The sequence below is a fragment of the Miscanthus floridulus genome, chromosome 19, assembly GCF_019320115.1.
Source record: "Miscanthus floridulus cultivar M001 chromosome 19, ASM1932011v1, whole genome shotgun sequence".
NCBI lineage: Eukaryota > Viridiplantae > Streptophyta > Magnoliopsida > Poales > Poaceae > Miscanthus > Miscanthus floridulus.
The window spans coordinates 10,157,411-10,183,937 of NC_089598.1; the positions used below are offsets into that span (position 1 = coordinate 10,157,411).

The window sequence follows — 26,527 nt, forward strand, 5'->3', positions numbered from 1 at the left end:
AAATAAGAACGAGTCTGCGCCACCTGAGAATACAGTACTCCACCAATCTAGCCCATTGCCACGTGGGTACACGCTATTCCCGCCATCTCTCCACTCCCAGTGTGCGAGTAGCCATTCTCATAATAGAATCACCAAGTTAAGGCTTACCGGAGTATGTGGTTAGTACTACAAAGTCTCACCGCACATAGTTCAACAACTGACGGACCTTAATCGACACAGGTGGAAAGAACCTGCTCACAAGACCTCCTCGTCTTGTGGCTCTCACATACCGAATCCGCCCGGTCTAGATTTATTACTCCATATGCTCATATCACATGATAACATAAGTAACCAAAGATCCATTTAAAACCTGCAGGTGACAGGTAATCACCCGGCTAAGCATGATTAAGCATAACTAGGCATTTACGAATTAAGACTGGTAACAAGGTAGATATGGAAAAACAAGGTTGGTAATGCACCAATTAGGTTTCCACTCAACTCCTAATCACTTAATGTAGTATAGAAAAGCAAAAGCGATAAAAACTTGTAAAACACAAGGTAGGTTTAAATGCATCCGGGGTTTGCCTTCGTTGACGGAAAAGTCTGGTTCCTGCGATGTTCCACAAGTATTCGATCCGACCTCAACAGACGGATTAACCTCCTCCACAACTTGATTAACTACCACGTGTTCACCTTCGTTCACTACACGTAGTAACAATGTCATGTTTAACAGGATGCGGAATACGAAACATGATGCTTGATGATGGATGCAAAAGTTAACAACTGGAATACAACTTTCCTTCGTGGTACAGTTGCAAGCCAATAAAACCAACTAACACTAACATCTAGGGTTACGACAAGTTAACTTATTAATGACCTAGGGCTTATGACATAGGTGACTTGATCAAACTGATCTTGAAACCCTACTGGTCACAAAACATGACCAAAACAAGATCAAACCCTAACCTAACACTTAGGGTTTGCTTTAATTCAATTTTTAATTAACTTGGAAAATAAGCTCAAAATGAACTTGTTCTAAATGACCTCAAAATTTTATGCAAGCTTCCACATGACAAATTAGTGTATCAAAATAAATTTCATAATTTTTGGAGTTATACAGTGCTCTACAAAAATTATGGAAATTACATTTATCAATTAATTACCTAATTTTTGGAACATTAAAAATTTATTCAAGTTTCAAGTTTCATATTTTTAAACCATAATAGAACATATACAGAAGCTACACACAAATTTTTAGAATTTTTGGAGCTATAATTATTTTCCTATAAATTTCCAAAGTTGTTGCACTATTCAAAATTCAGAAAATAAGAACTCTCTCTGTTCTCACTCTCTCTCTCTCTCTCTCTCTGACGACCCGGCCCCACATGTCAGCGACTCAAACAGAGCGCACGGCGGTGCCGCTGACTCCGGTCGGCCAAAACGCGCCGACAGCGAGACTCCGGCGAGGTGGACAGCACCATCATGATCAACATCACCCTGCGAACCTATCTCGACCCTCAGAACAGTAGTAGGCACACCGGAGGAAGCTCCACGCCAGCCATGGCGGCCACGGTGGCGCAGACACGGCGGCGCACGGCACAACTCCGGCTACAACGCGGTAGAGACTAAAGCGGAGAGAGCATCACGCTCAGGAACTCACCACGAACACGATGGTATGCTCGGTGAAGGCGGAGACGGACTGGAGTGGCCTGACCACGGTAAGGCAAAGTCGACGGTGGTTCGGCCGGCCGTGAGGAAGAAAAGCGTGGACAGCGAGTTTCCCGGCAATTTCAGGCGACCAAGGTTCGCTAGCTGTGTTCGCAAGGAAGAGACGAAGCTGGGACGGCCTTTACCGAGAGGGCAACGGCGCTAGGTCGACGGCAAAAGCTCAACGGAGCTATGGCAACGGCGGCGGCAGTGAAAACAGAGGGGGAGAAAAGAACGACGACGACATCGTCTCGGCTTCTAAAGGACGGCCAGGAAGCCAGAGGAAGCCACGATGGAGCCTTTTCCCGTGCCAGCGCGACGCCAAAGATGGCCACGACCGCGCCTGGAAGCAAGCCGAAGGTCGCCGGCGGTGTAGCAAGAGCGGTGAGCACTGTTCACTTTAATTACAGAATTGCCATTCGTTTTCAATGCCAAATTACTCCCAAATTTGTATAACAACTCAAAAATCTCCAAAAATAAAAGTTGTTCAAAATCTAAAGTTCTACAACTTTGCTTTTATAACCACCCCCTAATTCGGTCTACATTTTGAAATGAAAATTTGAATTCGAAAAGGGGACATTTAAGGAATTACGCCTTTTAAAATTACTTTAAATTTTACTAAACAACTTGGAAAACTCCAAAAACAAACTTTGTATAACTTGACAAGCTCTACACTTTTGCTTTTGGGCTCAACCCCAAAATATGCTTAGATTTTGAAATGAGTTTTCAGGGTAGGATTTAAATACTGAAAATCAGGGTTTTCTTGAAAATTCAAATTCAAACCAAATTTTAAACTTGATTCAAATAATACAATTCAACACATACCACATAGATGTAAACTTGTTTTAGTGAATGCATATCAAAGTTTGCAATATGACCAAATGCCTTGCAATGCATATGATGACATGTCCTGTTTTTAGTATTTAAACACCCGGGGTGTTACAATCTGCTTCATGGCTGTGGAAAGGGTGGACTCCAGTCTCCTCACTTCCCTGGTGGTGTCCTCCTCTTCCATGACCATCACTTCATCCCCCCGCTTGCGGAGGATCCGAACGGCTTGAGGTCGTGATTCCTCACGCTCATTCTCCTCCACCTCATCCTCTTCCTCCGCAGCTGGTGGCGCTACCTGAAGGCTCGGTGGCCGCACAGAGCGTCCGACCACGCCCTCTGATGTCTCAGGGAGCGCCGCCTGTTCCTCCGGCACCACCGGCCTCTCTGCCCCAGACTCCGGCATGGCGTCGACAGCTCCAGCCTCTACCTCCGAAGACCCGACGGCTCTCGCCGTTGCTCCTGGCGTTGCCGCCGACTCGTCCGCTGTCGTCGCCAAACGTTCTCCGCCACCAACTCCACCGGCAGCGGTGGTCGACTCTTCCGCAGACCGCCGAGCGCCCAGGGACTCCGGGACGGAGCCTACCGGCATGGTCTCCACACCAGGAGCAGCCCCCGGCTGCTCGCTAGTCTGGCCGGGAGGATTCAGATCCTCCACGTGCCCCGATCTGCATCAGATCAGCTCATCAATCACCGCTACTATAAAGATCGGACAACAATTGATTCTAAGGCAAGGATACTTACACGGCGGCTTCCCGGTAGACGGTTCTGAACCGCCGCTGCCTCCCCGAGCACCTAGGCATGGCTCTGGGGTCAGCCTGCGTGTCCTGGGTTGGAGGTCTTGCGGCCCTCGCCGTCGGCCTCTCCTCCGCCTGTTGCTCAGGGACTCCCTCCCCTCCCTTCGACTGCACCTCCGCGCGCGTGTTGTGCGGTGGCGCCTCAGTGCTCGGAGGAGGAGCAACTGGAGCCCCGTCGTCATCTGACCACTCGGACACCACCGCACTCCGCGTCCGAGTGGTCTGATCGCCACCAAGCGTGATGCCGCCTAGCTTGCAGGGAGCTACACCCATCGTCTTCCTCTTCTTGCGGGCCGGCTCATCTGTCGCCACCATTTTCCCACCAGACCTTCTCCGACACCGGGGGGGGCTCTCCGTCCGACCAGCACCTTCGACTTCGGACTCCGACGAGGCGCTGACGACACCTTCCTCCGGCTGAGTGGTTGGATGCTGCAACTTGCTTTCCTTCATTATTCTTTTATACTCTGTAAATACTTTCGGGTTCAGTGCATAAAAGAAAAGGATGCTGCAACTTGCTTGCCCAGTTCATGCAGAACGTGGGTGTGCACACAGATGAAGGCCCTCATCCATATGGAGGGTAAACATTGTTTTGTATGTCGGTTCCTTGGATTCATCTGCCAGTTTGAACATGAAGAAATGCAACAGGGTAGCAGCCAGTTTGAACCTGACCCCAAGCAGATCGGGGTGCCTATAATCATGGCAAGGAATTAATAAGACTGGTTAGATGCAAATTGTTGTCCAAAAATCAGTGAAATTACCATCGATTGTCTCAGCAAATTGGTGAGTGCATGCCGACGTCTTTCCTATCGTGGGTGTCACCTGTAGCAACTCGATGTTAGCTGCATGCAGTGCTCATTCTTTTGAAGCGCCATGATTTAGCAGTATTGACAGAGGTAGCACAGTTTACTGTTTTGTATTTTATCCTTTCCAATTTTTAGTGACGATGATGTGAGATCTGTTTGCTTAGCATGGACTACTAGTAAAAGCTCAACATGCCATGCACTATTAGTAAAACATAGGGCCTTTGAACACTTAAAGAGTTGAAGCATATATATATGTCCCTGGAACTTACATTAAAAGATACTAACTGGAAGACTCCATTCACAAGCCATCTTTACATTAAAAGATGATATTGATTTAGTAGCAATTAACAATATATTGTGAAAGAAACGAAAGGTCAACATCTGTTTGAACACTATTACTTATAAAAAATATACATTTTATTATACATTAGAAATGAGGTAGAGAATAAGCATTGTGGGGGCACACTACAGCTCGGTTTCGTTTCTGTTGAGAACCCACTTTGCCCCCCAAGCCTGAGCAAAGATATACCGGGCCTGATCATTCTTGATTTTGTACTTTGGCTAGGCTGGGCCCATTTGCCAAGGTCCTAGTAATAATAGACTTTCTAAACTAATAATTAAATTAGCCTTTTTAGTTTTCTTTAACTATCGTTGTAGCCTAGTTTTCTCTCTCTCAACTTCAAAAATTATTTAAATTACCTCTTTGTCCCGGTTAGAGGTGGTTTCAAGACACTAAAAATCCAATAAACACCGGATAAGATTTTCTAAACCATGACAAATATCTTTAAGCTTACTACTAAAATTTTGAGAAAAATCCCAAAGAATATTGAGGCATGAGATACCCAAATAAGAACGAAAATATTTCTAGAACCTTCTAGAAATTAAATTTAGCTCTAGGAAAATGAGAAAATATCTATAAAATTCTCAAAACATTCTAATAAATGAATAGCGCATTTAAAAACTTCCATCGATAGAAACATGATATGCGTCCAGCATGAATGAGTTCAATATTAATATGTGTTGCATTCATGTTGGTTGCATATCATATTTTAGAAAGTTTTAGAAACTATTTTCGGCATTGATTAGAAAGTTATGGAAAATCTGCATATCTTTTTGGATATTTTTCTCATTTTCTAGACCTAAAAAGCTTCTTGATATATTTTTATGTGATCTAAATATTTTATTTGGATTTTTTGTATCCGAATCTATCTTTAGGATTGTAATTAAAAAAGAACCAGCTTGAGAACTATTTGAGTTTTTTATTTTTTTAATATTTTTATTCAATATTTTAATAATAATCACTTCTATTTTTTGTATTTTTGTAGATATGAGGATCTACCACATTGAACGGCGTTTTTCACGTAGAAAACCTTGTCACGTCACTCCAGTTGGCGTGATTGTTTTGTCACGCCACCAGGAGTGACGTGGTAAGACCCAACCTTAGAAAAATCATAACTCTTTGATTCGACGTTGGATGAAGATTATTTTTATATGAAAATTATAGATCTCGATGATATCTATAACTTTCTAGTTTTGAGTTTTTGCATTTAAGAACATTAAGATGCTCAAAAAAATAATATAAAATTTAACAACATATTAATCGTGTACCCGAGTTTGTCGCCTCATAAAAATTATATTTTTATTGTACGGTTTTAAATTAAAATACTTTTTATATCAAAGTTGTAGCTATTGATGAATCTACAAGTCTTCCGTTTTAAATTTTTTCATTTAAGATCGATAAAATGTTCAAAAAATAATATAAAATCTAAGGGACCTATTAATCGTGTACCAAAGTTTATCTTTTTATAGAAAGACAAAAGATCTAAATGGTTTAGGAAGAGAATTTCTTTTCATTTTGGAGTTCAAAGAATAAATCTTAAAGTCTGATGGTAGTTAGAGATAAAAAAGACTTTTTTTAACCGGGGAGCTTCCCCATTCTCACGCATTTTGAGTTGAAACTACATCTGACATCCCCCTCAAAAAAAACTACATCTGACATCAGTTTTACTACATATTTAGGCAAATGCTTATCTTTTTAGAAAGACAAAAGATCTAAACGGTTTAGGAATACAATTTCTTTTTGTTTTGAAGTTCAAAGAAGAAACCTAAAGCTTGATGATAGTCAGAGATATAAAAAAATACTTTTTTTTCTTATTTGAAACTGCAACCGATATCATCTTTACTACATGTTTAGGCACATGCTTATCTTTATAGGATAGAAAGACACAAGATCTAGGAAGAAAGTTCTTTTTGTTTTGGAGTTCAAAGAATAAATCTAAAGTCTGATGATAGTCAGAGATTAAAAAAAAGACCTTTTTTTATTTGTGAAACTGCAACTGACTTAGTGACATGTGCAGTGACGTCATGACATCCAGTCCACTGCCCCGCTGCCGCTGGCATGGAGGGCCTCCCACTCTTTATAGCTACGGCAGGGCGGTCGGCGATCGCACCAGGCACCACCAAGGCACCAACTACCCGAGAGCATCTTCCAGCACCTGCCATGGATGCCGCTTCCGTGTCCATCCCCCGCATCAAGCTGGGCTCGCAAGGGCTAGAGGTCTCCGCGCAGGGCCTCGGCTGCATGGGCATGTCCGCCTTCTACGGTCCGCCCAAGCCCGAGCCTGACATGATCAAGCTCATCCACCACGCCGTCGCCTCCGGGGTCACCCTCCTCGACACCTCCGACATGTACGGCCCTCACACCAACGAGATCCTGCTGGGCAAGGTCGGTCCGCTCGAGTTATTAGATCCCTGTTGTTGTCGATTTCTTTGGCCTTTTTTCTTTTTTTTCATTTCGCACTGAAGATGTTCGATGTAATGCTTCTGAATTCTGAGAAGGCGCTTCAAGGTGGGGTAAGGGAGAAGGTCGAGCTGGCCACCAAATTTGCCGTCTCCTTCGCCGACGGCAAACGGGAGATCCGTGGTGACCCAGCATACGTGCGGGCAGCGTGCGAGGGCAGCCTCAAGCGGCTCGGCATCGACTGCATCGACCTCTACTACCAGCACCGCATCGACAAGAAGGTGCCGATCGAGGTCACGGTGAGTGCAGTGTACCTTCTCCACTTGATTCCTTTGTTTGGTAGCTGTGGCCTGTCACCACTCACCAGTGGATGGTCGATGTGAACATACAAGTGGAGGGTGGAAATGCCGGCCGGGGCATATTCTTGCATTACAGTTAGTGATGGTGGTTGGTGGAGACAGATTTGTTGGAGGTTGGTGTCTACATCGTATGAGTGGTTATACTAACATAAGGGCCCTTGCGTAAATTTGGCAAAGATGGCGTGTTGGCATATGATGCAAGGTTTCTTTTCTATAATCTCAACCACCATCCTGAATTTAACCAAACAAAAGAAACCTCATTTTGGATCCATCTTATCTCTTGTGAGAAGGGTGTGGCTAGCAGACCTCCCTCCCACCCTGTTTAGCAGAGCTCAAACCCCAAGAACTGGTGGAGATAAAAAATAATCGGATGTAGACGCACCTCTTTCTTGCAAGAACTTGTAGGAGTTTTCTGAGGTACAATTACATATACCAGCAACAGGATCAATCATATCAGATGCTGTACCCATGTCCTGGCAAACACTAGTTGCTGTCATTTTTGGCCCATTCATATTTATATTACTGTCAGTTCAGTAGTTCACATATGATGTCTTGTTTATAGTTTTCCTTTCTCTCACAATCCACACTGCACCTTGTAAGCCATGAACTATTTCCTTTTAGATAATTGAGTTTGTCTTCTTTTTCTGTTGCTAGATTGGTGAACTCAAGAAGCTAGTGGAAGAAGGAAAGATAAAGTACATTGGGTTATCCGAAGCATCTGCATCAACAATCCGAAGAGCTCATGCAGTCCATCCTATTACAGCGGTACAGCTTGAATGGTCATTATGGTCTAGAGATGTGGAAGAAGATATAATTCCCACTTGCAGGTACTTTCATGAACAGTCAAACACTGGAGTTGTGCAGTTGATAAGTTGGAAGCTTATTTCTGATTTTTTTTTAACATAATGGCAGGAGCTCTGCCTTTCAATTAAGAAGCTTATTTCTGAATTATCACCTTTCTGTGACTATTTCAGGGAACTTGGAATTGGAATTGTAGCTTACAGTCCACTAGGCAGAGGGTTTTTGTGTAGTGGAGCAAAACTAGTTGACTCACTGTCAGAGCAGGACTTCCGCAAGGTAAACTCAAACTATTACCTATGTATGCATAATACATGGTTCAGCTATCCTTAATTTTAAACATTTCCTTGATCTTAGATACATTTTTGGATTCTGCTCATGTATTTGATATATACAAGGGTCCCATCCACAATGCTTGAAGAAAAAGAATTAGAAATAATTGTCTATTGCCTCTTTGTAACAAGGATTTCAAACTTCTGCAGCATATGCCAAGATTTCAACCAGAGAATATTGAAAAGAATGCTAAGATATTCGAGCATGTGAACGCAATGGCAGCTAAAAAAAGATGCACACCATCGCAACTAGCATTGGCTTGGGTTCACCATCAGGGAAACGATGTTTGCCCCATACCTGGCACAACAAAAATTGAGAACTTCAACCAAAACGTGGGGGCACTGTCTGTGAAGTTGACACCAGATGAGATGGCCGAACTCGAGTCATGTGCTGCTGCAGGTGAAGTCTTGGGTGACCGTTATCCTCAAATGGCCAACACCTGGAAGGACTCTGAGACCCCGCCTTTGTCTTCTTGGAAATCTGAGTAGCCAATCTGGTATCTTCAACTCTGTCACCGTCACATTGCCGTATCTCCAAATTGTCAGACTGCAGAAGATGCTCAGGTGCACTTTGCAAAAGCGTTCATATGATGTGCTTGCCTTTTTGCGAGCTATGATGTTTGGTACTTAGTGTGTATTGCATGCCTCTTTTGTATCAAGAGTATTTACCATGAGTAGCAAACTGAATTTTGTAATAATGGTGAAAAGTGTGATTGTAAAATGTACTAGGGAATGTGGTACGCTACAGTAGCGTGCATACTTAAGTATAGGCAATTACTATTGTATACTCCATCGATCGGCGCATGAGCTCCTTTCGATTCTGTTTCTTTCCCCAGTGGCATCCTGCAATTGTTTGCCCAGTGTGCCATGCATTTTGATTCTTTACCATGCTTCGTTCAATGTTTCTGGGATGGTAATTAGGGCACACAAAATCATTGCTCACCTTGCATATACTGAAAAAATTGTCACATGCTTTCTTTCATTATTCTTTTATACTATGTAAATACTTTCGGGTTCAGTGCATAAAAGAAAAGGATGCAGCAACGTGCTTGCCCAGTTCATGCAGAACGTGGGTGTGCAGACAGATGAAGGCCCTTATCCATGTGGAGGGTAAACATTGTTTTGTATGTCGGTTCCTTGGATTCATCTGCTAGTTTGAACCTGAAGAAATGCACCAGGGTAGCAGCCATGATCTTCATCTGCCTGTATGCAAATTCCTTCCCCAAGCAGATGCGGGGGCCCGCCTGTTATCATGGAAGAAGGAAGACTGGTTAGATGCTAATGGCTGTCCAAAAGTCAACGAAATTACCGACCATAGTCTTAGGAAATTGGTGAACACGTGTTGCCGTCTTTCCTATTATATTGTAGGTGTCACTTGTAGCAACTTGAAGTTAGCTGCAGTACACATTCTGAATTTGAAGCCATGATTTATCAGTACTGACAGTGAGATAGCACAATTTACTGTTTTATGTTTATGTCCTATCCAATTTTTAGTGATGATCGGGGATATGTATTTGCTTGGCATGGATTAAAAGTTGGGCATGCTTTGTACTAGTAAAAATATAGGCTCTTTGAACACTTGAAGGGATCTGTCCCTTGTAATATTTACATTAAAACATACAAATTTATAAGGGCTCTCCAGCTGGAAGACTCCATTCACAAGCCATCTTTCAGGCCTGAATTCTTCAGCATCTTGACCCCAGAGGTATGTCATCCTCCCCATTGCATAAATCATGTAGTTCATTCCATCTCCTTTTATCACTCTATAGCCATTTGGTAGTACATCATCTTCATCTGCCAACTTACCATCCTGCATGGACGCCACAGAAAGTTATTACCAAGGCCATGCCATTTTTTCCATAATATGTTTTATTGCAAGAATTAAATAGTGGCTTAGCATCAAGTTGAGCTATTGATTTCTGTCATCGATTCTAGCTAAAAAAGGATGCACACCATCGCAACTAGCATTGGCTTGGGTTCACCATCAGGGAAACGATGTTTGCCCCATACCTGGCACAACAAAAATTGAGAACTTCAACCAGAACGTGGGGGCAGTGTCTGTGAAGTTGACACCAGATGAGATGGCCGAACTCGAGTCGTATGCTGCTGCAGGTGAAGTCTTGGGTGACCGTTATCCTCAAATGGCCAACACCTGGAAGGACTCTGAGACCCCGCCATTGTCTTCTTGGAAATGTGAGTAACCAATCTGGTATCTTCAACTCTGTCGCCGTCACATTGTTGTATCTCTAAATTGTCGGACTACAGAAGATGCTCAGGTGCACTTTGCAAAAGCATCCATATGATGCTTGCCTTATTGCGAGCTATGATGTTTGGTACCTAGTGTGTATTGCATGCCTTGTTTTGTATCAAGAGTATTTACCATAAGTAGCTTGAAGGTTAAAACCACTGGTTCGATGAATAACCATGTGTATTTTTATCAAGAGTATATTCCAAGAGTAGAAACTGAATTTTGCAAAAGTGATTGTAAAATGTACCAGTGCATTGTGGAGTCCTAAGCCAAGCTAATAATACGAGGAGAGACAGAGGAAGACCGAAATTGACATGGGGGGAGGCAATAAAAAGATATTTAAAAGCTTGGGATATACCTAGAGATCTATGTTTGAATATGAGTACTTGGAGCTATTGAAGTGCCTGAACCATAACTTGAGACTCTTGGTGGGTTTCAACTCTAGCCTACCCCAACTTGCTTGGGACTCAAAGGCTATGTTGTTGTTGTGTTGTGATTGTAAAATGTACTAGAGAATGTGGTACGCTACGCTAGCGTGCAAACATAAGTATAGGCAATTACTATTGTATACACCCATCGGCGCATGAGCTCCTTTTAGTTCTGTTTCTTTCCAATGGTATCTTGCAATTGTTTGCCCAGTCTGCCATGCATTTTGGTTCTTTACCATGCTTCGTTCAATGCTTCTGGGTTGGTAATTAGGGCAGAGAAAATCATCGCTCATCTTACATTTACAGAAAAAAAATTGTCACATGCTTTCCTTCATTATTCTTTTATACTCTGTAAATACTTTCGGGTTCAGTGCATAAAAGAAAAGGATGCTGCAACTTGCTTGCCCAGTTCATGCAGAACGTGGGTGTGCACACAGATGAAGGCCCTCATCCATATGGAGGGTAAACATTGTTTTGTATGTCGGTTCCTTGGATTCATCTGCCAGTTTGAACCTGAAGAAATGCAACAGGGTAGCAGCCAGTTTGAACCTGACCCCAAGCAGATCGGGGTGCCTATAATCATGGCAAGGAATTAATAAGACTGGTTAGATGCAAATTGTTGTCCAAAAATCAGTGAAATTACCATCGATTGTCTCAGCAAATTGGTGAGTGCATGCCGACGTCTTTCCTATCGTGGGTGTCACCTGTAGCAACTCGATGTTAGCTGCATGCAGTGCTCATTTTTTTGAAGCGCCATGATTTAGCAGTATTGACAGAGGTAGCACAGTTTACTGTTTTGTATTTTATCCTTTCCAATTTTTAGTGACGATGATGTGAGATCTGTTTGCTTAGCATGGACTACTAGTAAAAGCTCAACATGCCATGCACTACTAGTAAAACATAGGGCCTTTGAACACTTAAAGAGTTGAAGGATATATATATGTCCCTGGAACTTACATTAAAAGATACTAACTGGAAGACTCCATTCACAAGCCATCTTTACATTAAAAGATGATATTGATTTAGTAGCAATTAACAATATATTGTGAAAGAAACGAAAGGTCAACATCTGTTTGAACACTATTACTTATAAAAAATATACATTTTATTATACATTAGAAATGAGGTAGAGAATAAGCATTGTGGGGGCACACTACAGCTCGGTTTCGTTTCTGTTGAGAACCCACTTTGCCCCCCAAGCCTGAGCAAAGATATACCGGGCCTGATCATTCTTGATTTTGTACTTTGGCTAGGCTGGGCCCATTTGCCAAGGTCCTAGTAATAATAAACTTTCTAAACTAATAATTAAATTAGCCTTTTTAGTTTTCTTTAACTATCGTTGTAGCCTAGTTTTCTCTCTCTCAACTTCAAAAATTATTTAAATTACCTCTTTGTCCCGGTTAGAGGTGGTTTCAAGACACTAAAAATCCAATAAACACCGGATAAGATTTTCTAAACCATGACAAATATCTTTAAGCTTACTACTAAAATTTTGAGAAAAATCCCAAAGAATATTGAGGCATGAGATACCCAAATAAGAACGAAAATATTTCTAGAACCTTCTAGAAATTAAATTTAGCTCTAGGAAAATGAGAAAATATCTATAAAATTCTCAAAACATTCTAATAAATGAATAGCGCATTTAAAAACTTCCATCGATAGAAACATGATATGCGTCCAGCATGAATGAGTTCAATATTAATATGTGTTGCATTCATGTTGGTTGCACATCATATTTTAGAAAGTTTTAGAAACTATTTTCGGCATTGATTAGAAAGTTATGGAAAATTTGCATATCTTTTTGGATATTTTTTCTCATTTTCTAGACCCAAAAAGCTTCTTGATATATTTTTAAGTGATCTAAATATTTTATTTGGATTTTTTGTATCCGAATCTGTCTTTAGGATTGTAATTAAAAAAGAACCAGCTTGAGAACTATTTGAGTTTTTTATTTTTTTAATATTTTTATTCAATATTTTAATAATAATCACTTCTATTTTTTGTATTTTTGTAGATATGAGGATCTACCACATTGAACGGCGTTTTTCACGTAGAAAACCTTGTCACGTCACTTCTGTTGACGTGATTGTTTTGTCACGCCACCAGGAGTGATGTGGTAAGACCCAACCTTAGAAAAATCATAACTCTTTGATTCGACGTTGGATGAAGATTATTTTTATATGAAAATTATAGATCTCGATGATATCTATAACTTTCTAGTTTTGAGTTTTTGCATTTAAGAACATTAAGATGCTCAAAAAAATAATATAAAATTTAACAACATATTAATCGTGTACCCGAGTTTGTCGCCTCATAAAAATTATATTTTTATTGTACGGTTTCAAATTAAAATACTTTTTATATCAAAGTTGTAGCTATCGATGAATCTACAAGTCTTCCGTTTTAAATTTTTTTCATTTAAGATCGATAAAATGTTCAAAAAATAATATAAAATCTAAGGGACCTATTAATCGTGTACCAAAGTTTATCTTTTTATAGAAAGACAAAAGATCTAAATGGTTTAGGAAGAGAATTTCTTTTCATTTTGGAGTTCAAAGAATAAATCTTAAAGTCTGATGGCAGTTAGAGATAAAAAGACTTTTTTTAACCAGGGAGCTTCCCCATTCTCACGCATTTTGAGTTGAAACTACATCTGACATCCCCCTAAAAAAAACTACATCTGACATCAGTTTTACTACATATTTAGGCAAATGCTTATCTTTTTAGAAAGACAAAAGATCTAAACGGTTTAGGAATACAATTTCTTTTTGTTTTGAAGTTCAAAGAAGAAACCTAGTTAGAGATAAAAAAAAATACTTTTTTTTCTTATTTGAAACTGCAACCGACATCAGCTTTACTACATGTTTAGGCACATGCTTATCTTTATAGGATAGAAAGACAAAAGACTAGGAAGAAAGTTCTTTTTGTTTTGGAGTTCAAAGAATAAATCTGAAGTCTGATGATAGTTAGAGATAAAAAAAAAGACTTAACCCATATTCGGTTTGTTCGGCTTCTTTTTTCAGTCGGAGCTGTGTTTTTCTCTCACAACAATTCAGTCGGAACAGTGTTTTTCGGTCAGTTCAGCTAAATTTCGAACCAGCGAACCGGACTTTTTTTTATTTGTGAAACTGCAACTGACTTAGTGACATGTGCAGTGACGTCATGACATCCAGTCCACTGCCCTGCTGCCGCTGGCATGGAGGGCCTCCCACTCTTTATAGCTACGGCAGGGCGGTCGGGGATCGCACCAGGGACCACCAAGGCACCAGCTACCCGAGAGCATCGACGTCGACGAGCATCTTCCAGCACCTGCCATGGCTGCCGCCTCCGTGTCCGTCCCCCGCATCAAGCTGGGCTCGCAGGGGCTAGAGGTCTCCGCGCAGGGCCTCGGCTGCTTGGGCATGTCCTACTTCTACGGTCCGCCCAAGCCCGAGCCCGACATGATCAAGCTCATCCACCACGCTGTCGCCGCCGGGGTCACCCTCCTCGACACCGCCGACATGTACGGCCCGCACACTAACGAGATCCTTCTGGGCAAGGTCGGTCCGCTCGAGTTATTAGATCCCTGTTGTTGTCGATTTCTTTGGCCTTTTTTCTTTTTTTCATTTCGCACTGAAGATGTTCGATGTAATGCTTCTGAATTCTGAGAAGGCGCTTCAAGGTAGGGTAAGGGAGAAGGTCGAGCTGGCCACCAAGTTTGCCGTCTCCTTCGCCGACGGCAAGCGGGAGATCCGCGGTGACCCAGCATACGTGCGGGCAGCGTGCGAGGGCAGCCTCAAGCGGCTCGGCATCGACTGCATCGACCTCTACTACCAGCTCCGCATCGACAAGAAGGTGCCGATCGAGGTCACGGTGAGTGCAGTGTACCTTCTCCACTTGATTCCTTTGTTTGGTAGCTGTGGCCTGTCACCACTCACCAGTGGATGGTCGATATGAACATACAAGAGGAGGGTGGAAATGCCGGCCGGGGCATATTCTTGCATTACAGTTAGTGATGGTGGTTGGTGGAGACAGATTTGTTGGAGGTTGGTGTCTACATCGTAAGAGTGGTTATACTAACACAAGGGCCCTTGCGTAAATTTGGCAAAGATGGCGTGCTGGCATATGATGCAAGGTTTCTTTTCTATAATCTCAATCACCATCCTGAATTTAACCAAACAAAAGAAACCTCATTTTGGATCCATCTTATCTCTTGTGAGAAGGGCGTGGCTAGCAGACCTCCCTCCCACCCTTTTTAGCAGAGCTCAAACCCCAAGAACTGGTGGAGATAAAAAATAATCGGATGTAGACGCACCTCTTTCTTGCAAGAACTTGTAGGAGTTTTCTGAGGTACAATTACATATACCAGCAGCAGGATCAATCATATCAGATGCTGTACCCATGTCCTGGCAAACACTAGTTGCTGTCATTTTTGGCCCATTCATATTTATATTACTGTCAGTTCAGTAGTTCACATATGATGTCTTGTTTATAGTTTTCCTTTCTCTCACAATCCACACTGCACCTTGTAAGCCATGAACTGTTTCCTTTTAGATAATTGAGTTTGTCTTCTTTTTCTGTTGCTAGATTGGTGAACTCAAGAAGCTAGTGGAAGAAGGAAAGATAAAGTACATTGGGTTATCCGAAGCATCTGCATCAACAATCCGAAGAGCTCATGCAGTCCATCCTATTACAGCAGTACAGCTTGAATGGTCATTATGGTCTAGAGATGTGGAAGAAGATATAATTCCCACTTGCAGGTACTTTCATAAACAGTCAAACACTGGAGTTGTGCAGTTGATAAGTTGGAAGCTTATTTCTGATTTTTTTTTAACATAATGGCAGGAGCTTTGCCTTTCAATTAAGAAGCTTATTTCTGAATTATCACCTTTCTGTGACTATTTCAGGGAACTTGGAATTGGAATTGTAGCTTACAGTCCACTAGGCAGAGGGTTTTTGTGTAGTGGAGCAAAACTAGTTGACTCACTGTCAGAGCAGGACTTCCGCAAGGTAAACTCAAACTATTACCTATATATGCATAATACATGGTTCAGCTATCCTTAATTTTAAACATTTCCTTGATCTTAGATACATTTTTGGATTCTGCTCATGTATTTGATATATACAAGGGTCCCATCCACAATGCTTGAAGAAAAAGAATTAGAAATAATTTTCTATTGCCTCTTTGTAACAAGGATTTCAAACTTCTGCAGCATATGCCAAGATTTCAACCAGAGAATATTGAAAAGAATGCTAAGATATTCGAGCATGTGAACGCAATGGCAGCTAAAAAAGGATGCACACCATCGCAACTAGCATTGGCTTGGGTTCACCATCAGGGAAACGATGTTTGCCCCATACCTGGCACAACAAAAATTGAGAACTTCAACCAGAACGTGGGGGCACTGTCTGTGATGTTGACACCAGATGAGATGGCCGAACTCGAGTCATGTGCTGCTGCAGGTGAAGTCTTGGGTGACCGTTATCCTCAAATGGCCAACACCTGGAAGGACTCTGAGACCCCGCCTTTGTCTTCTTGGAAATCTGAGTAGCCAATCTGGTATCTTCAACTCTGTCACCGTCACATTGCTGTATATCCAAATTATCAGACTGCAGAAGATGCTCAGGTGCACTTTGCAAAAGCGTTCATATGATGTGGTTGCCTTTTTGCGAGCTATGATGTTTGGTACTTAGTGTGTATTGCATGCCTCTTTTGTATCAAGAGTATTTACCATGAGTAGCAAACTGGATTTTGTAATAATAGTGAAAAGTGTGATTGTAAAATGTACTAGGGAATGTGGTACGCTACAGTAGCGTGCATACATAAGTATAGGCAATTACTATTGTATACTCCATCGATCGGCGCATGAGCTCCTTTCGATTCTGTTTCTTTCCTTAATGGTATCCTGCAATTGTTTGCCCAGTGTGCCATGCATTTTGATTCTTTACCATGCTTCGTTCAATGCTTCTGGGATGGTAATTAGGGCACACAAAATCATTGCTCACCTTGCATTTACTGAAAAAATTGTCACATGCTTTCTTTCATTATTCTTTTATACTATGTAAATACTTTCGGGTTCAGTGCATAAAAGAAAAGGATGCAGCAACGTGCTTGCCCAGTTCATGCAGAACGTGGGTGTGCATACAGATGAAGGCCCTTATCCATGTGGAGGGTAAACATTGTTTTGTATGTCGGTTCCTTGGATTCATCTGCTAGTTTGAACCTGAAGAAATGCACCAGGGTAGCAGCCATGATCTTCATCTGCCTGTATGCAAATTCCTTCCCCAAGCTGATGCGGGGGCCCGCCTGTTATCATGGAAGAAGGAAGACTGGTTAGATGCTAATGGCTGTCCAAAAGTCAACGAAATTACCGACCATAGTCTTAGGAAATTGGTGAACACACGTGTTGCCATCTTTCCTATTATATTGTAGGTGTCACTTGTAGCAACTTGAAGTTAGCTGCAGTACACATTCTGAATTTGAAGCCATGATTTATCAGTACTGACAGTGAGATAGCACAGTTTACTGTTTTATGTTTATGTCCTGTCCAATTTTTAGTGATGATCGGGGATATGTATTTGCTTGGCATGGATTAAAAGTTGGGCATGCTTTGTACTTGTAAAAATATAGGCTCTTTGAACACTTGAAGGGATCTGTCCCTTGTAATACTTACATTAAAACATACAAATTTATAAGGGCTCTCCAGCTGGAAGACTCCATTCACAAGCCATCTTTCAGGCCTGAATTCTTCAGCATCTTGACCCCAGAGGTATGTCATCCTCCCCATTGCATAAATCATGTAGTTCATTCCATCTCCTTTTATCACTCTATAGCCATTTGGTAGTACATCATCTTCATCTGCCAACTTACCATCCTGCATGGACGCCACAGAAAGTTATTACCAAGGCCGTGCCATTTTTTCCATAATATGTTTTATTGCAAGAATTAAATAGTGGCTTAGCATCAAGTTGAGCTATTGATTTCTGTCATCGATTCTTATGCAAAACTTGTCTGCAAATTTTGAGATGGCTTCCTGCAACTCTTGAAGCCTTCCCATTGACTTTCTTAGACTAACAAGTTTCAATATAATGCTTAAAGTTAGGTTACCATACTGAGTATGGCAAAGCTACAAATCAAGCTTGTCTTTGGTGCCGTCATTATCTAAGCTAATATCTAACATTATCTAAGCTAATATCTAACACTGCATGGTTATCATAAGTTACTGTGTAACTAGTTGCTCAATGCCACATCCAAATAAACCGAAGCGTGCACAATTCAATTTCAGTTGGGCTCTACTTTGCGCAGAATGAAATTATTCATACCACTGGAACAGCAGGATACAAACGGAGTGTCTCAGAGATTGCAGCATGGAGATAGTGCATTTTTTCAATGGCACCTTCAGTCAATCTTGCAGCAAAATTTTCAATGTTATAATCTTCCTTGGCCCACTCAAGTAACTCAATGATTTCGTGGGCAACCTTATCCTGCACTAAGGGGTTCTTGCACAACATATAGAAGAACCAGGAGAGAGTGTTTGCTGTGGTGTCTTTGCCAGCAATTAGGAAGTTGAGGACTATGTCACACAGGTAACGATCATTCATTGTTTCAGGGTCCCTCTTGCTTTCTAATATGAATCTTGATAGTATTTCCTCTCTGGCTTTCTGCATGTGTCAAAAGGAAAATGTAATTACACGTAAAACAGTGTGGTATATTGTTTACCTTGAGAAAATCTACTATTCTACATGGGCAAATTCAAAACTTATTCCAAAATTTTCAAGGACACATGGTGCAGATGGGACCCCCCCCCCCCCCCCCCCCCCACCCCCACCCCTAAAAAAAATACCAACTATTTTCCATCTTGTACTATATTATTTGCAAATCTGATGATGCTTGCCTGTTCATGCCATAACCAACTATAGTACTGAATGGATAGATGCAGTTTCTTACACTGTCATGTTCATTCTTCAATTGCTCTCTCTTTTGATGGATCAAATGCATTACAAAGTTGTCAATGATCTGAATGCTCCTCTTTAGTTTGGCTTCTGATCCAACATTAAGTAGCCGTTTCAGTTGCCAGAATATATCAAGATATCGGTGGTAAACAAGAGAGTTTGCCTCATCAAAGGCCTCACTGAATTGAATGCTAGATTCATCTAAGCCAAATAGTGTGTTGAGCTCAAAACCGAATCCTACTTTGAAGATTGAATCCATAGTTGTTTTCATCAAAAGATCCTGAGGAAAATTGCATTGCAGTGAGTTGGCTTGGAATCAAAAGGGTAGAAATATCTTGTAATTAAACGGGCAGAAATAAGCAAAACTACGAGGTTGAATTTCTAATCAAACAATTTTTAGTTTTCTTAGGCACATGCAGTTGATGACCTTGTTCAAGGTACTCAATTTTCAGATCAAGCTTAGTTCATAGAACTCTGTAACTCAGCTTCAAGTTAATATAATTGTTTGTTTGCTTGTTCAGAGAACTGGTCTATGGTATCTCAGTCCAGCAATGTCTATATGTTTGCTACACTTTTCTGGGATGCTTGAATTAAGAATTGTTTATGTACACTTTGATTTGCTTTTCTTTCTGCAAGTCAACTTGCTAAGTTAATAAGGAAACATAGAATAGGCTACAGCCAGAAATATAATCTTATCTTATCGCTACTATCGTATTTTTCACTGATAATACTTATAAAAACACCTGCATATCTATGGTAATTCTATTGGCTGCTGCAGGTGAGATCTTCTCTGCTAGTTTTGCAGCATTTATTCTGAACACACCACTGCTGAAGTCACGGAGCACTTTGGTTGAAAACTCATAGCTTGCTAACTTCCTTTGGTGCCGCCACTTGTCCCCATCTGCTGCAAAAATCCCATCTCCGAAAAGATCCTTCATAGCTTCAGTTTTGAAGCCCCCCTGTGAATAAGGTACGGTTCAAACATCGTAAAAAATGTGGACAGGCTCAAATTTTCAGGCCATGCTTTTTTTTCTCGAAATTTTTTTCAGGACATACTTATTTTACCACCTTGCCTATAAGGTTGATGAATACAAGTAATCTGACTTTTTTAGATACAGGAAACAAATCTGGCTTCATCCCTTGCAAGCAAGGGAGTCAGACTAATTATTACAAACGTTTGACACAACAGAAACCAGGTCTTATCACAAGTAATTAATCCGACTAGCTTGAACATGAAGACACAATAGTAGAGTCTCAACTTTGTACTTTTCTTCCTAATAGTACTTTCATGGAAAGACGCTGATATATAAATCTTGCAGGCTTTACAGGTCTGATGAATATAGGCTGAAGAACTATATCTAGTGGATGGAAGGGAGATAACATGGTCAGCATGGAAAACCACCTTTATGTATTTACCGAAGCTGGTCTTTAGGACATGCTCAATGACTTCTGGGTCAGAGGTTAAGATCTCACTGTGCCCCGGGAAGACCAGCCTGCTGGTGCGATGGGCGAGGGCGTACTCCACATGATCGTTGAAGAGCCGGTCGAAGTTCTTGAGCATCCGGAACATGGTCCCGATGAGAGGAGGGCGGTCCTTGGCTCTAACCACAAACTCTCTGATGCAGAAGGCAGCAAAGCATGCGACGACACCCAGGATGTAGATGGTCACCGCCAGCAGGGCTATGGCAAGAACTGAAAGCAAGCACAGGCCTGAAGATGCAGCGAGGGAGGATAGCTGTGGAGCCATTGGAGCTGTTGCCGGCCGCTGCTTACTCAGAGAAGGAGAAGGATTTACCATTCGTTTGTGTTTGGCCATCATTAGCACTGTGATTCGGATTAGTTTTATCATACAGTCGACGTGTGCTTTTTCTATTGGTCCTGTGTCCGTGTAAAGCCTAGCTAACAAAAAGGATGTCAAATCCAGCAGTGAGTGACATGAAATTAAAATCAAATGTCAGTTCAGGTTCGTCGGCAACGGCCAACCAGTTTGCATTGGTTTATCTGTAAGTTGTGTACTGCGCCACAGACATGGGAAACAATCCAAGTTGTGCCGTCGTCACAGATGAGATTTGCCCTTCGTGTCTTCTCGTTTGTAATCCTGTGTTTTTCTATAGAGTAATTGTTTGTCTTGGTTGATGTCTCTCTGCAGATCCGAGGTCGTCCGAGGTATGCAAATGCAATGCATGGACTGATATTCCTGTAAAGGTCGTCCTGCTATCTATCCAAATGGATTTTTTTTGGACGAATCGAAATGGGTTATCCTTGGACCCAGAATAGATGCCGTCCTGAAATATATGCTGCTAAACTTTGTATTATTGTTTTATACAAGAAGAAGAAATTTGAGTATATGGACATGCATGCACCGCCAGGCATGATCGAACTGTTTGTGTGCTGATTTCATTTGGGTTGCCAATTTGCCATTATAGTTGGTAATAACAAGCATGTTATGAGTAACTTACCATATGTTGAATATTACAGTCCAGATGATATGACTATTACGCTATTCACAGGAGCATGTTTCTAACGTTCTCTCTTCATGTATGATGTATGCCGAATGCTTGTCAGAGAGTGTTTCAGTAGTCTTGGTAGCGGCAGAGACTGTTGGGAGGTTCTGTGAATCGTCAAAATAATAATATCCCCTCATGTATTTCCAGTAGGTTGATTTTTTTCTCTAGTTCTTTTAAACGGGAACCTTACTCGATTCAAAAATGTTTCAATAAAAGTGATGAAAGAACTTGTCTCTGCAATAACGAAACGTCCTGCGCCATGCACCGGATAAGCCGAAGGGCATATCCGTGCAATGTGGGCGGTAGAGTATTTCCGTAGCGATGATGGTGCATGAACAAGCAGAGCAGCAACGTGGGTTGGTACGTGACGGGTTATTTCTTCCTTGCGGCCGCGTCCAACCAAAAAGACAAAACGTCGTGGGCTCGTGATCGTGAGTGGCGCCCCGGAACCAAGCAAGCAACGAGCAGTCGAGCACCGACGGCCCCCTTGCCGTGGCCGGCCGTCTTCGCTTCGCTCTGCCGCTAGCACGCTTCGCGAGCAAAGCATTCGCCGCCACGGCAAGCCTTTTTTCCCGATCCGTGCTCCTTTCATTCTCGCACGTCTCACTCCCGACCTCTTTATTTGCTTCTACTCAACTAATTACAATTGCCACCACTACAATCATCATCGTGCTAACAAAAATATAGCACAACAACGCTTAGCCGCTAACCTAACCATCTAGCTCTGTCCATCGATCAGTCAAGTTAACACGCCACCTGCTTTTCTCCCCCGTGTATATCGTCGTCGTCGTGCTTGCGGCTTTGGTGTTGTCGGCGCTCTCAATCTCGTGGCCCTCGTGGTTCCAGTGCTTGTAACACACCATGCAGATGCAGTGACTGTACTCATATCATATCCATCCATCGAATGTTACCATTGCCAAGATTTTGAAATCGCTCTATTTGTTTGAAATAGTGTCGATGACACGCTGGCAGGAACGACACATGACAGAATAGAATATCACGGGGACACCGTGCAGCATGCGTGGAGGCTAAATTTATGAGCCGACGACAACATGCAGGAACGCAGGCTGACGTGGGATTAGGTTACATATAAGTGTCAACAATCCATGATTTGGACCTGGGTCCCGTGAAATGTTTGCCCAGATCTCACCGCATCGGAACAACCCAAAGCCCAGCCCAACCAAGAACACGCACACAGTGCTAGTATAAAAGCAGGCAAGCAGCTGCAGGCAAGATGCCAGATGCGGTAGTGGCCGAAGATTCGAACAAGCTGGGCCAGCCACCCGTTCGCGCGCTATCGCCCGTCCCAAGCCCTCCCTTCCCAGTTCCCACCATGCCGCACCACCAAGGCAGAGGCAGCCACCGCCCGGGCGCGCCGGTGCAGGACGGCCCCGTGTTCCCGCGCGCCACGTCCACGGTGGTGCCGGACCCGTCCCGCTTCTTCGCGCCGGCGCTCCTGGCCGCGCCGCTGCCCACCAACTCCTTCTTCCAGAACTTCGTGCTCAAGGACGGGGACATGCCGGAGTACATCCACCCGTACGCCGTCCGATCCCCCGGCGGCGGCGCGCTCGACGTCTGCTACCCGTCGCGGACCCACTCGACGTCGTCCGTCACCCAGACGTTCGTCGCCGACCTCACCGTTTCCGACGCCTCCGCCGCAGCCGCCGGGAGCGCGCAGCGCCACGTCGTGTCGGCCTTCGACGACCTCTCCGTCACGCTCGACGTGTCCCCGTCCCTCCGCGCGCACCTCGTCCGCGGCTGCCCCTACGTCACCCTCACCACCACCGCCACCGGCCCGATCGACATCTCCGTCGCGTCCGTCCACGCCTTCGTCGACGTCGGCTCAAGCTCCTGCCACTGCCACCACAGCTCCTCCGGCACCAAGTGGCGCCTCCGTATGGACAGCGGCCAGACGTTCCTCCTCTACGCGTCAGCCCCGATCCACCTCGCGCAAGCCGGCCCCACGCAGCTCTCGGCGACCGCCTTCGCCGGCGCCATCCGGGTCGCCTACCTCCCGGACGCGTCCATGGAGCCGGTCCTCGACCGCTACAGCCGCTGCTACCCGACCGCAGGGCACGCCGTGCTGAACCCGAACGACCGGCCCTTCTCCGTCGACTACGCCTGGCGCAAGGAGGGGCACGGGGAGCTGCTGATGCTCGCGCACCCGCTCCACCTCCGCCTACTCGCACTCGCCGCCGACGCCGACGACGACGAGAACCGTGCCGTGCGGGTGCTCGATGGCTTCCAGTACCGGAGCATCGACGGCGACCTGGTCGGCGTCGTCGGGAACTCCTGGGCGCTGCGCGCCGACCCAGTGCCCCCGACGTGGCACTCCACCCGCGGCGTCCGCGCGGACGGCGTGGACGAGGTGGTGGCCGCGCTGCGCGCTGACGTGGGCGCGCTCGCGCCCGCCGCGTTCACCACCACCTCGTCCTACTTCTACGGGAAGGCGGTCGCGCGCGCGGCGCGGCTGGCGGTGATCGCGGAGGAGGTCGGGTGCGCCGACGTAGTACCGGCGGTGCGGGAGTTCCTGGCGGCCACCGTCACGCCGTGGCTGGACGGCAGCTTCCAGGGGAACGGCTTCCTGTACGACGCCACGTGGGGCGGGCTGGTGACGCTGCAGGGGCTCACCGACTCCGGCGCCGACTTCGGGTTCGGCATCTACAACGACCACCACTACCACCTGGGCTACTTCCTGTACGCCATCGCAGTGCTGGCGAGGCTGGACCCGACCTGGGGCCACCAGTACTCGCCGCAGGCCTACGCCATGGTGGCCGACTTCATGACGGTGTCGCCGCTGTCGCGTGACAACGGCAGCTTCTTCACGCGGCTGCGGATGTTCGACCTCTGGACGCTGCACTCGTGGGCGGGGGGACTGGCGGCGATCCCCGACGGGCGCAACCAGGAGAGCACCAGCGAGGCCGTGAACGCCTACTACTCGGCGGCGCTGGTGGGGCTCAGCTACGGGGACGCGCGGCTCGCCTCCCTGGGCGCGACGCTGGCGGCGCTGGAGATGCTGGCGGCGCAGACGTGGTGGCACGTCCGGGACGGGGAGGGCTTGTACGAGGAGGACTTCAGCGGGAGCAACCGCGTCGTCGGGGTGCTGTGGGCGAACAAGCGCGACAGCGTGCTGTGGTTCGCCCCGGCGGAGTGGAGGGAGTGCCGGCTCGGGATCCAGCTGCTGCCCCTGCTGCCCATCAGCGAGGCGCTGTTCCCGGACGTGGAGTTCGTCAGGGAACTGGTGGCGTGGACGCTCCCGGCGCTGGCGAGGGACGGCGTCGGCGACTGGTGGAAGGGCTTCGTGTACGCGCTGGAGGGGATCTACGACACGGAGGCGGCGCTGGCCAAGATCCGCGCGCTCACCGCGCATGATAATGGCAACTCGCTGACCAACCTGCTGTGGTGGCTGCACAGCCGCGGGCCCGCCGCAGCGTCGTCGGGGACGGCCGGGACGCCGGGTTCGGGCGCTGCTGCTGCTACCGCCAGTACTGCCACTGACAGTGACAGTGGTGGCCAGCACAAGTGACCAAACGTTCATGTCAGCTTGTGGAGCAGAGCAGGTGATCGGCTTCCAATGAAGACAGTGTGGAGTTCATGAGTTGAAAAGTTTACGAGAAAATCCTTATATGCTATCGAAATGTATAGATATTTCTTACAATGTCATATGCCGTCAAATTATATAGACATTCCTTACGTGTCATTCAAAAAATATAGATTCCCTTTATTGTTATTCTTTTGGGATCAAGAGGGAGCTTTATTAACTAGACAATGCAGCAAAATTACAATCCATTTGGATTAGGCCTCATCATGCTAAAAAAAATTAGGCCGTCAATGCACACCCAACCTAACCAAGTCGATGTACTTGTATTTCGTCTAGTTAACAAAGCTAATCCATGTGCAACGTTGCTGCGCTCCCTCTTAACCTAGGCTATCTTTCGCGACGGCAAGATGCTATTTGTAAGAGTGTAGAGAATGGGAGAGAACACACCGCACAGGGTTAAATACATGAACCGGTGAATCACACACTACCAGCCGATCCTATAATTCAGGCATGGTGGGTGATGGAGCCGGTGCTCAGCCGTTACAACGAGAGGACTAAGTCCTGACCACTCAATCCTAACTAACACGCTAACACACACACACACCCCCCCCCCCCCCCCCAGTCTGTGCATTAGAATGATGAATGCATAGACTGTTTCTGAACTCTTGGAACAAAGGCGTAGGCAATCATTTAGTCATGATGTCTGCAATTTGATGTTGTGTGGGAATATGCAGAACTCTGAACTGACTAAGCTGCACTTTTTCTCTCACAAAGTGGATATCAAGCTCGACGTGTTTTGTCCGGCGATGATGTACTGGGTTCTCTGAAAGATATACCGCAGAAACATTATCACAGTAGATGATAGTGGCCTTGTCAACGACGACATGAAGCTCTTGGAGCAGAGTGCGCAACCAACAACACTCAGCTGCTGCATTTGCCACTCCTCTGTACTCGGCTTCTGCACTTGAGCGTGATACTATCGGTTGACGCTTGGATGACCACGAAATCAGTGACTCGCCGAGGAAAACACAATAGCCTGAGGTGGACCTTCTGGTGTCAGGGCAGCCTCCCCAGTCGGCGTCCGAGTAGGCTGTCAGGTCAGTCGATGACGACGCCGAGATCCTAAGGCCAGTGTTGATGGTGCCACGGAGATACCGTAGAATCCGTTTGACAATGTTCCAGTGAGCTTCTCTTGGTGATTGCATGTACAGGCAGGCTTGATTGACAGCATATGCAATGTCTGGGCGTGTAAGTGTCAAGTATTGCAACGCACCAGTGATGCTTCGGTAGAACGTTGCATCCATCGCCGGGTCACCTTCGCTGGCCGATACTTTCTGCTTGGCATCAACTGGAGTGGTCGCATGCTTGCAATTCGCCATGCCTGCCCGCTCAAGAATGTCTTCGGTGTATTGAGCTTCCGTGAGAAAGAAGCCCTTGTCATCGCGTCGCACTTGAACTCCAAGAAAGAACCCCAGAGCACCGAGATCTTTGATCGCGAACTCCCGACTGAGTCCTTGAACCACCTGCT

The 26,527-nt window shown here is 44.8% G+C and overlaps 1 protein-coding gene, 1 long non-coding RNA gene and 2 pseudogenes across 2 annotated transcripts; 3 read left to right on the top strand and 1 right to left on the bottom strand.

Annotated features, from left to right (window-relative positions):
• Window positions 1-6,482: 6,482 nt before the first annotated feature.
• Window positions 6,483-16,921, top strand: LOC136526809 (probable aldo-keto reductase 2; annotated as a pseudogene).
• A 198-nt stretch (window positions 16,922-17,119) lies between these two features.
• Window positions 17,120-18,666, bottom strand: LOC136525523 (cytochrome P450 704C1-like). Its single transcript, XM_066518482.1, has 3 exons — window positions 18,322-18,666; window positions 17,685-17,873; window positions 17,120-17,305 (listed from the first exon to the last, which is right to left on the bottom strand). Exons 1-3 carry the CDS (start codon window positions 18,664-18,666, stop codon window positions 17,120-17,122), a joined length of 720 nt encoding a protein of 239 aa, XP_066374579.1.
• A 161-nt stretch (window positions 18,667-18,827) lies between these two features.
• LOC136526811 (uncharacterized) lies at window positions 18,828-21,012 on the top strand. Its single transcript, XR_010776592.1, has 2 exons — window positions 18,828-19,921; window positions 20,271-21,012. It is a non-coding gene; the product is annotated as an uncharacterized lncRNA (long non-coding RNA).
• Window positions 21,013-22,715: 1,703 nt separating this feature from the next.
• Window positions 22,716-25,172, top strand: LOC136528404 (glucan endo-1,3-beta-D-glucosidase-like; annotated as a pseudogene).
• The last annotated feature ends 1,355 nt before the right edge of the window (window positions 25,173-26,527 follow it).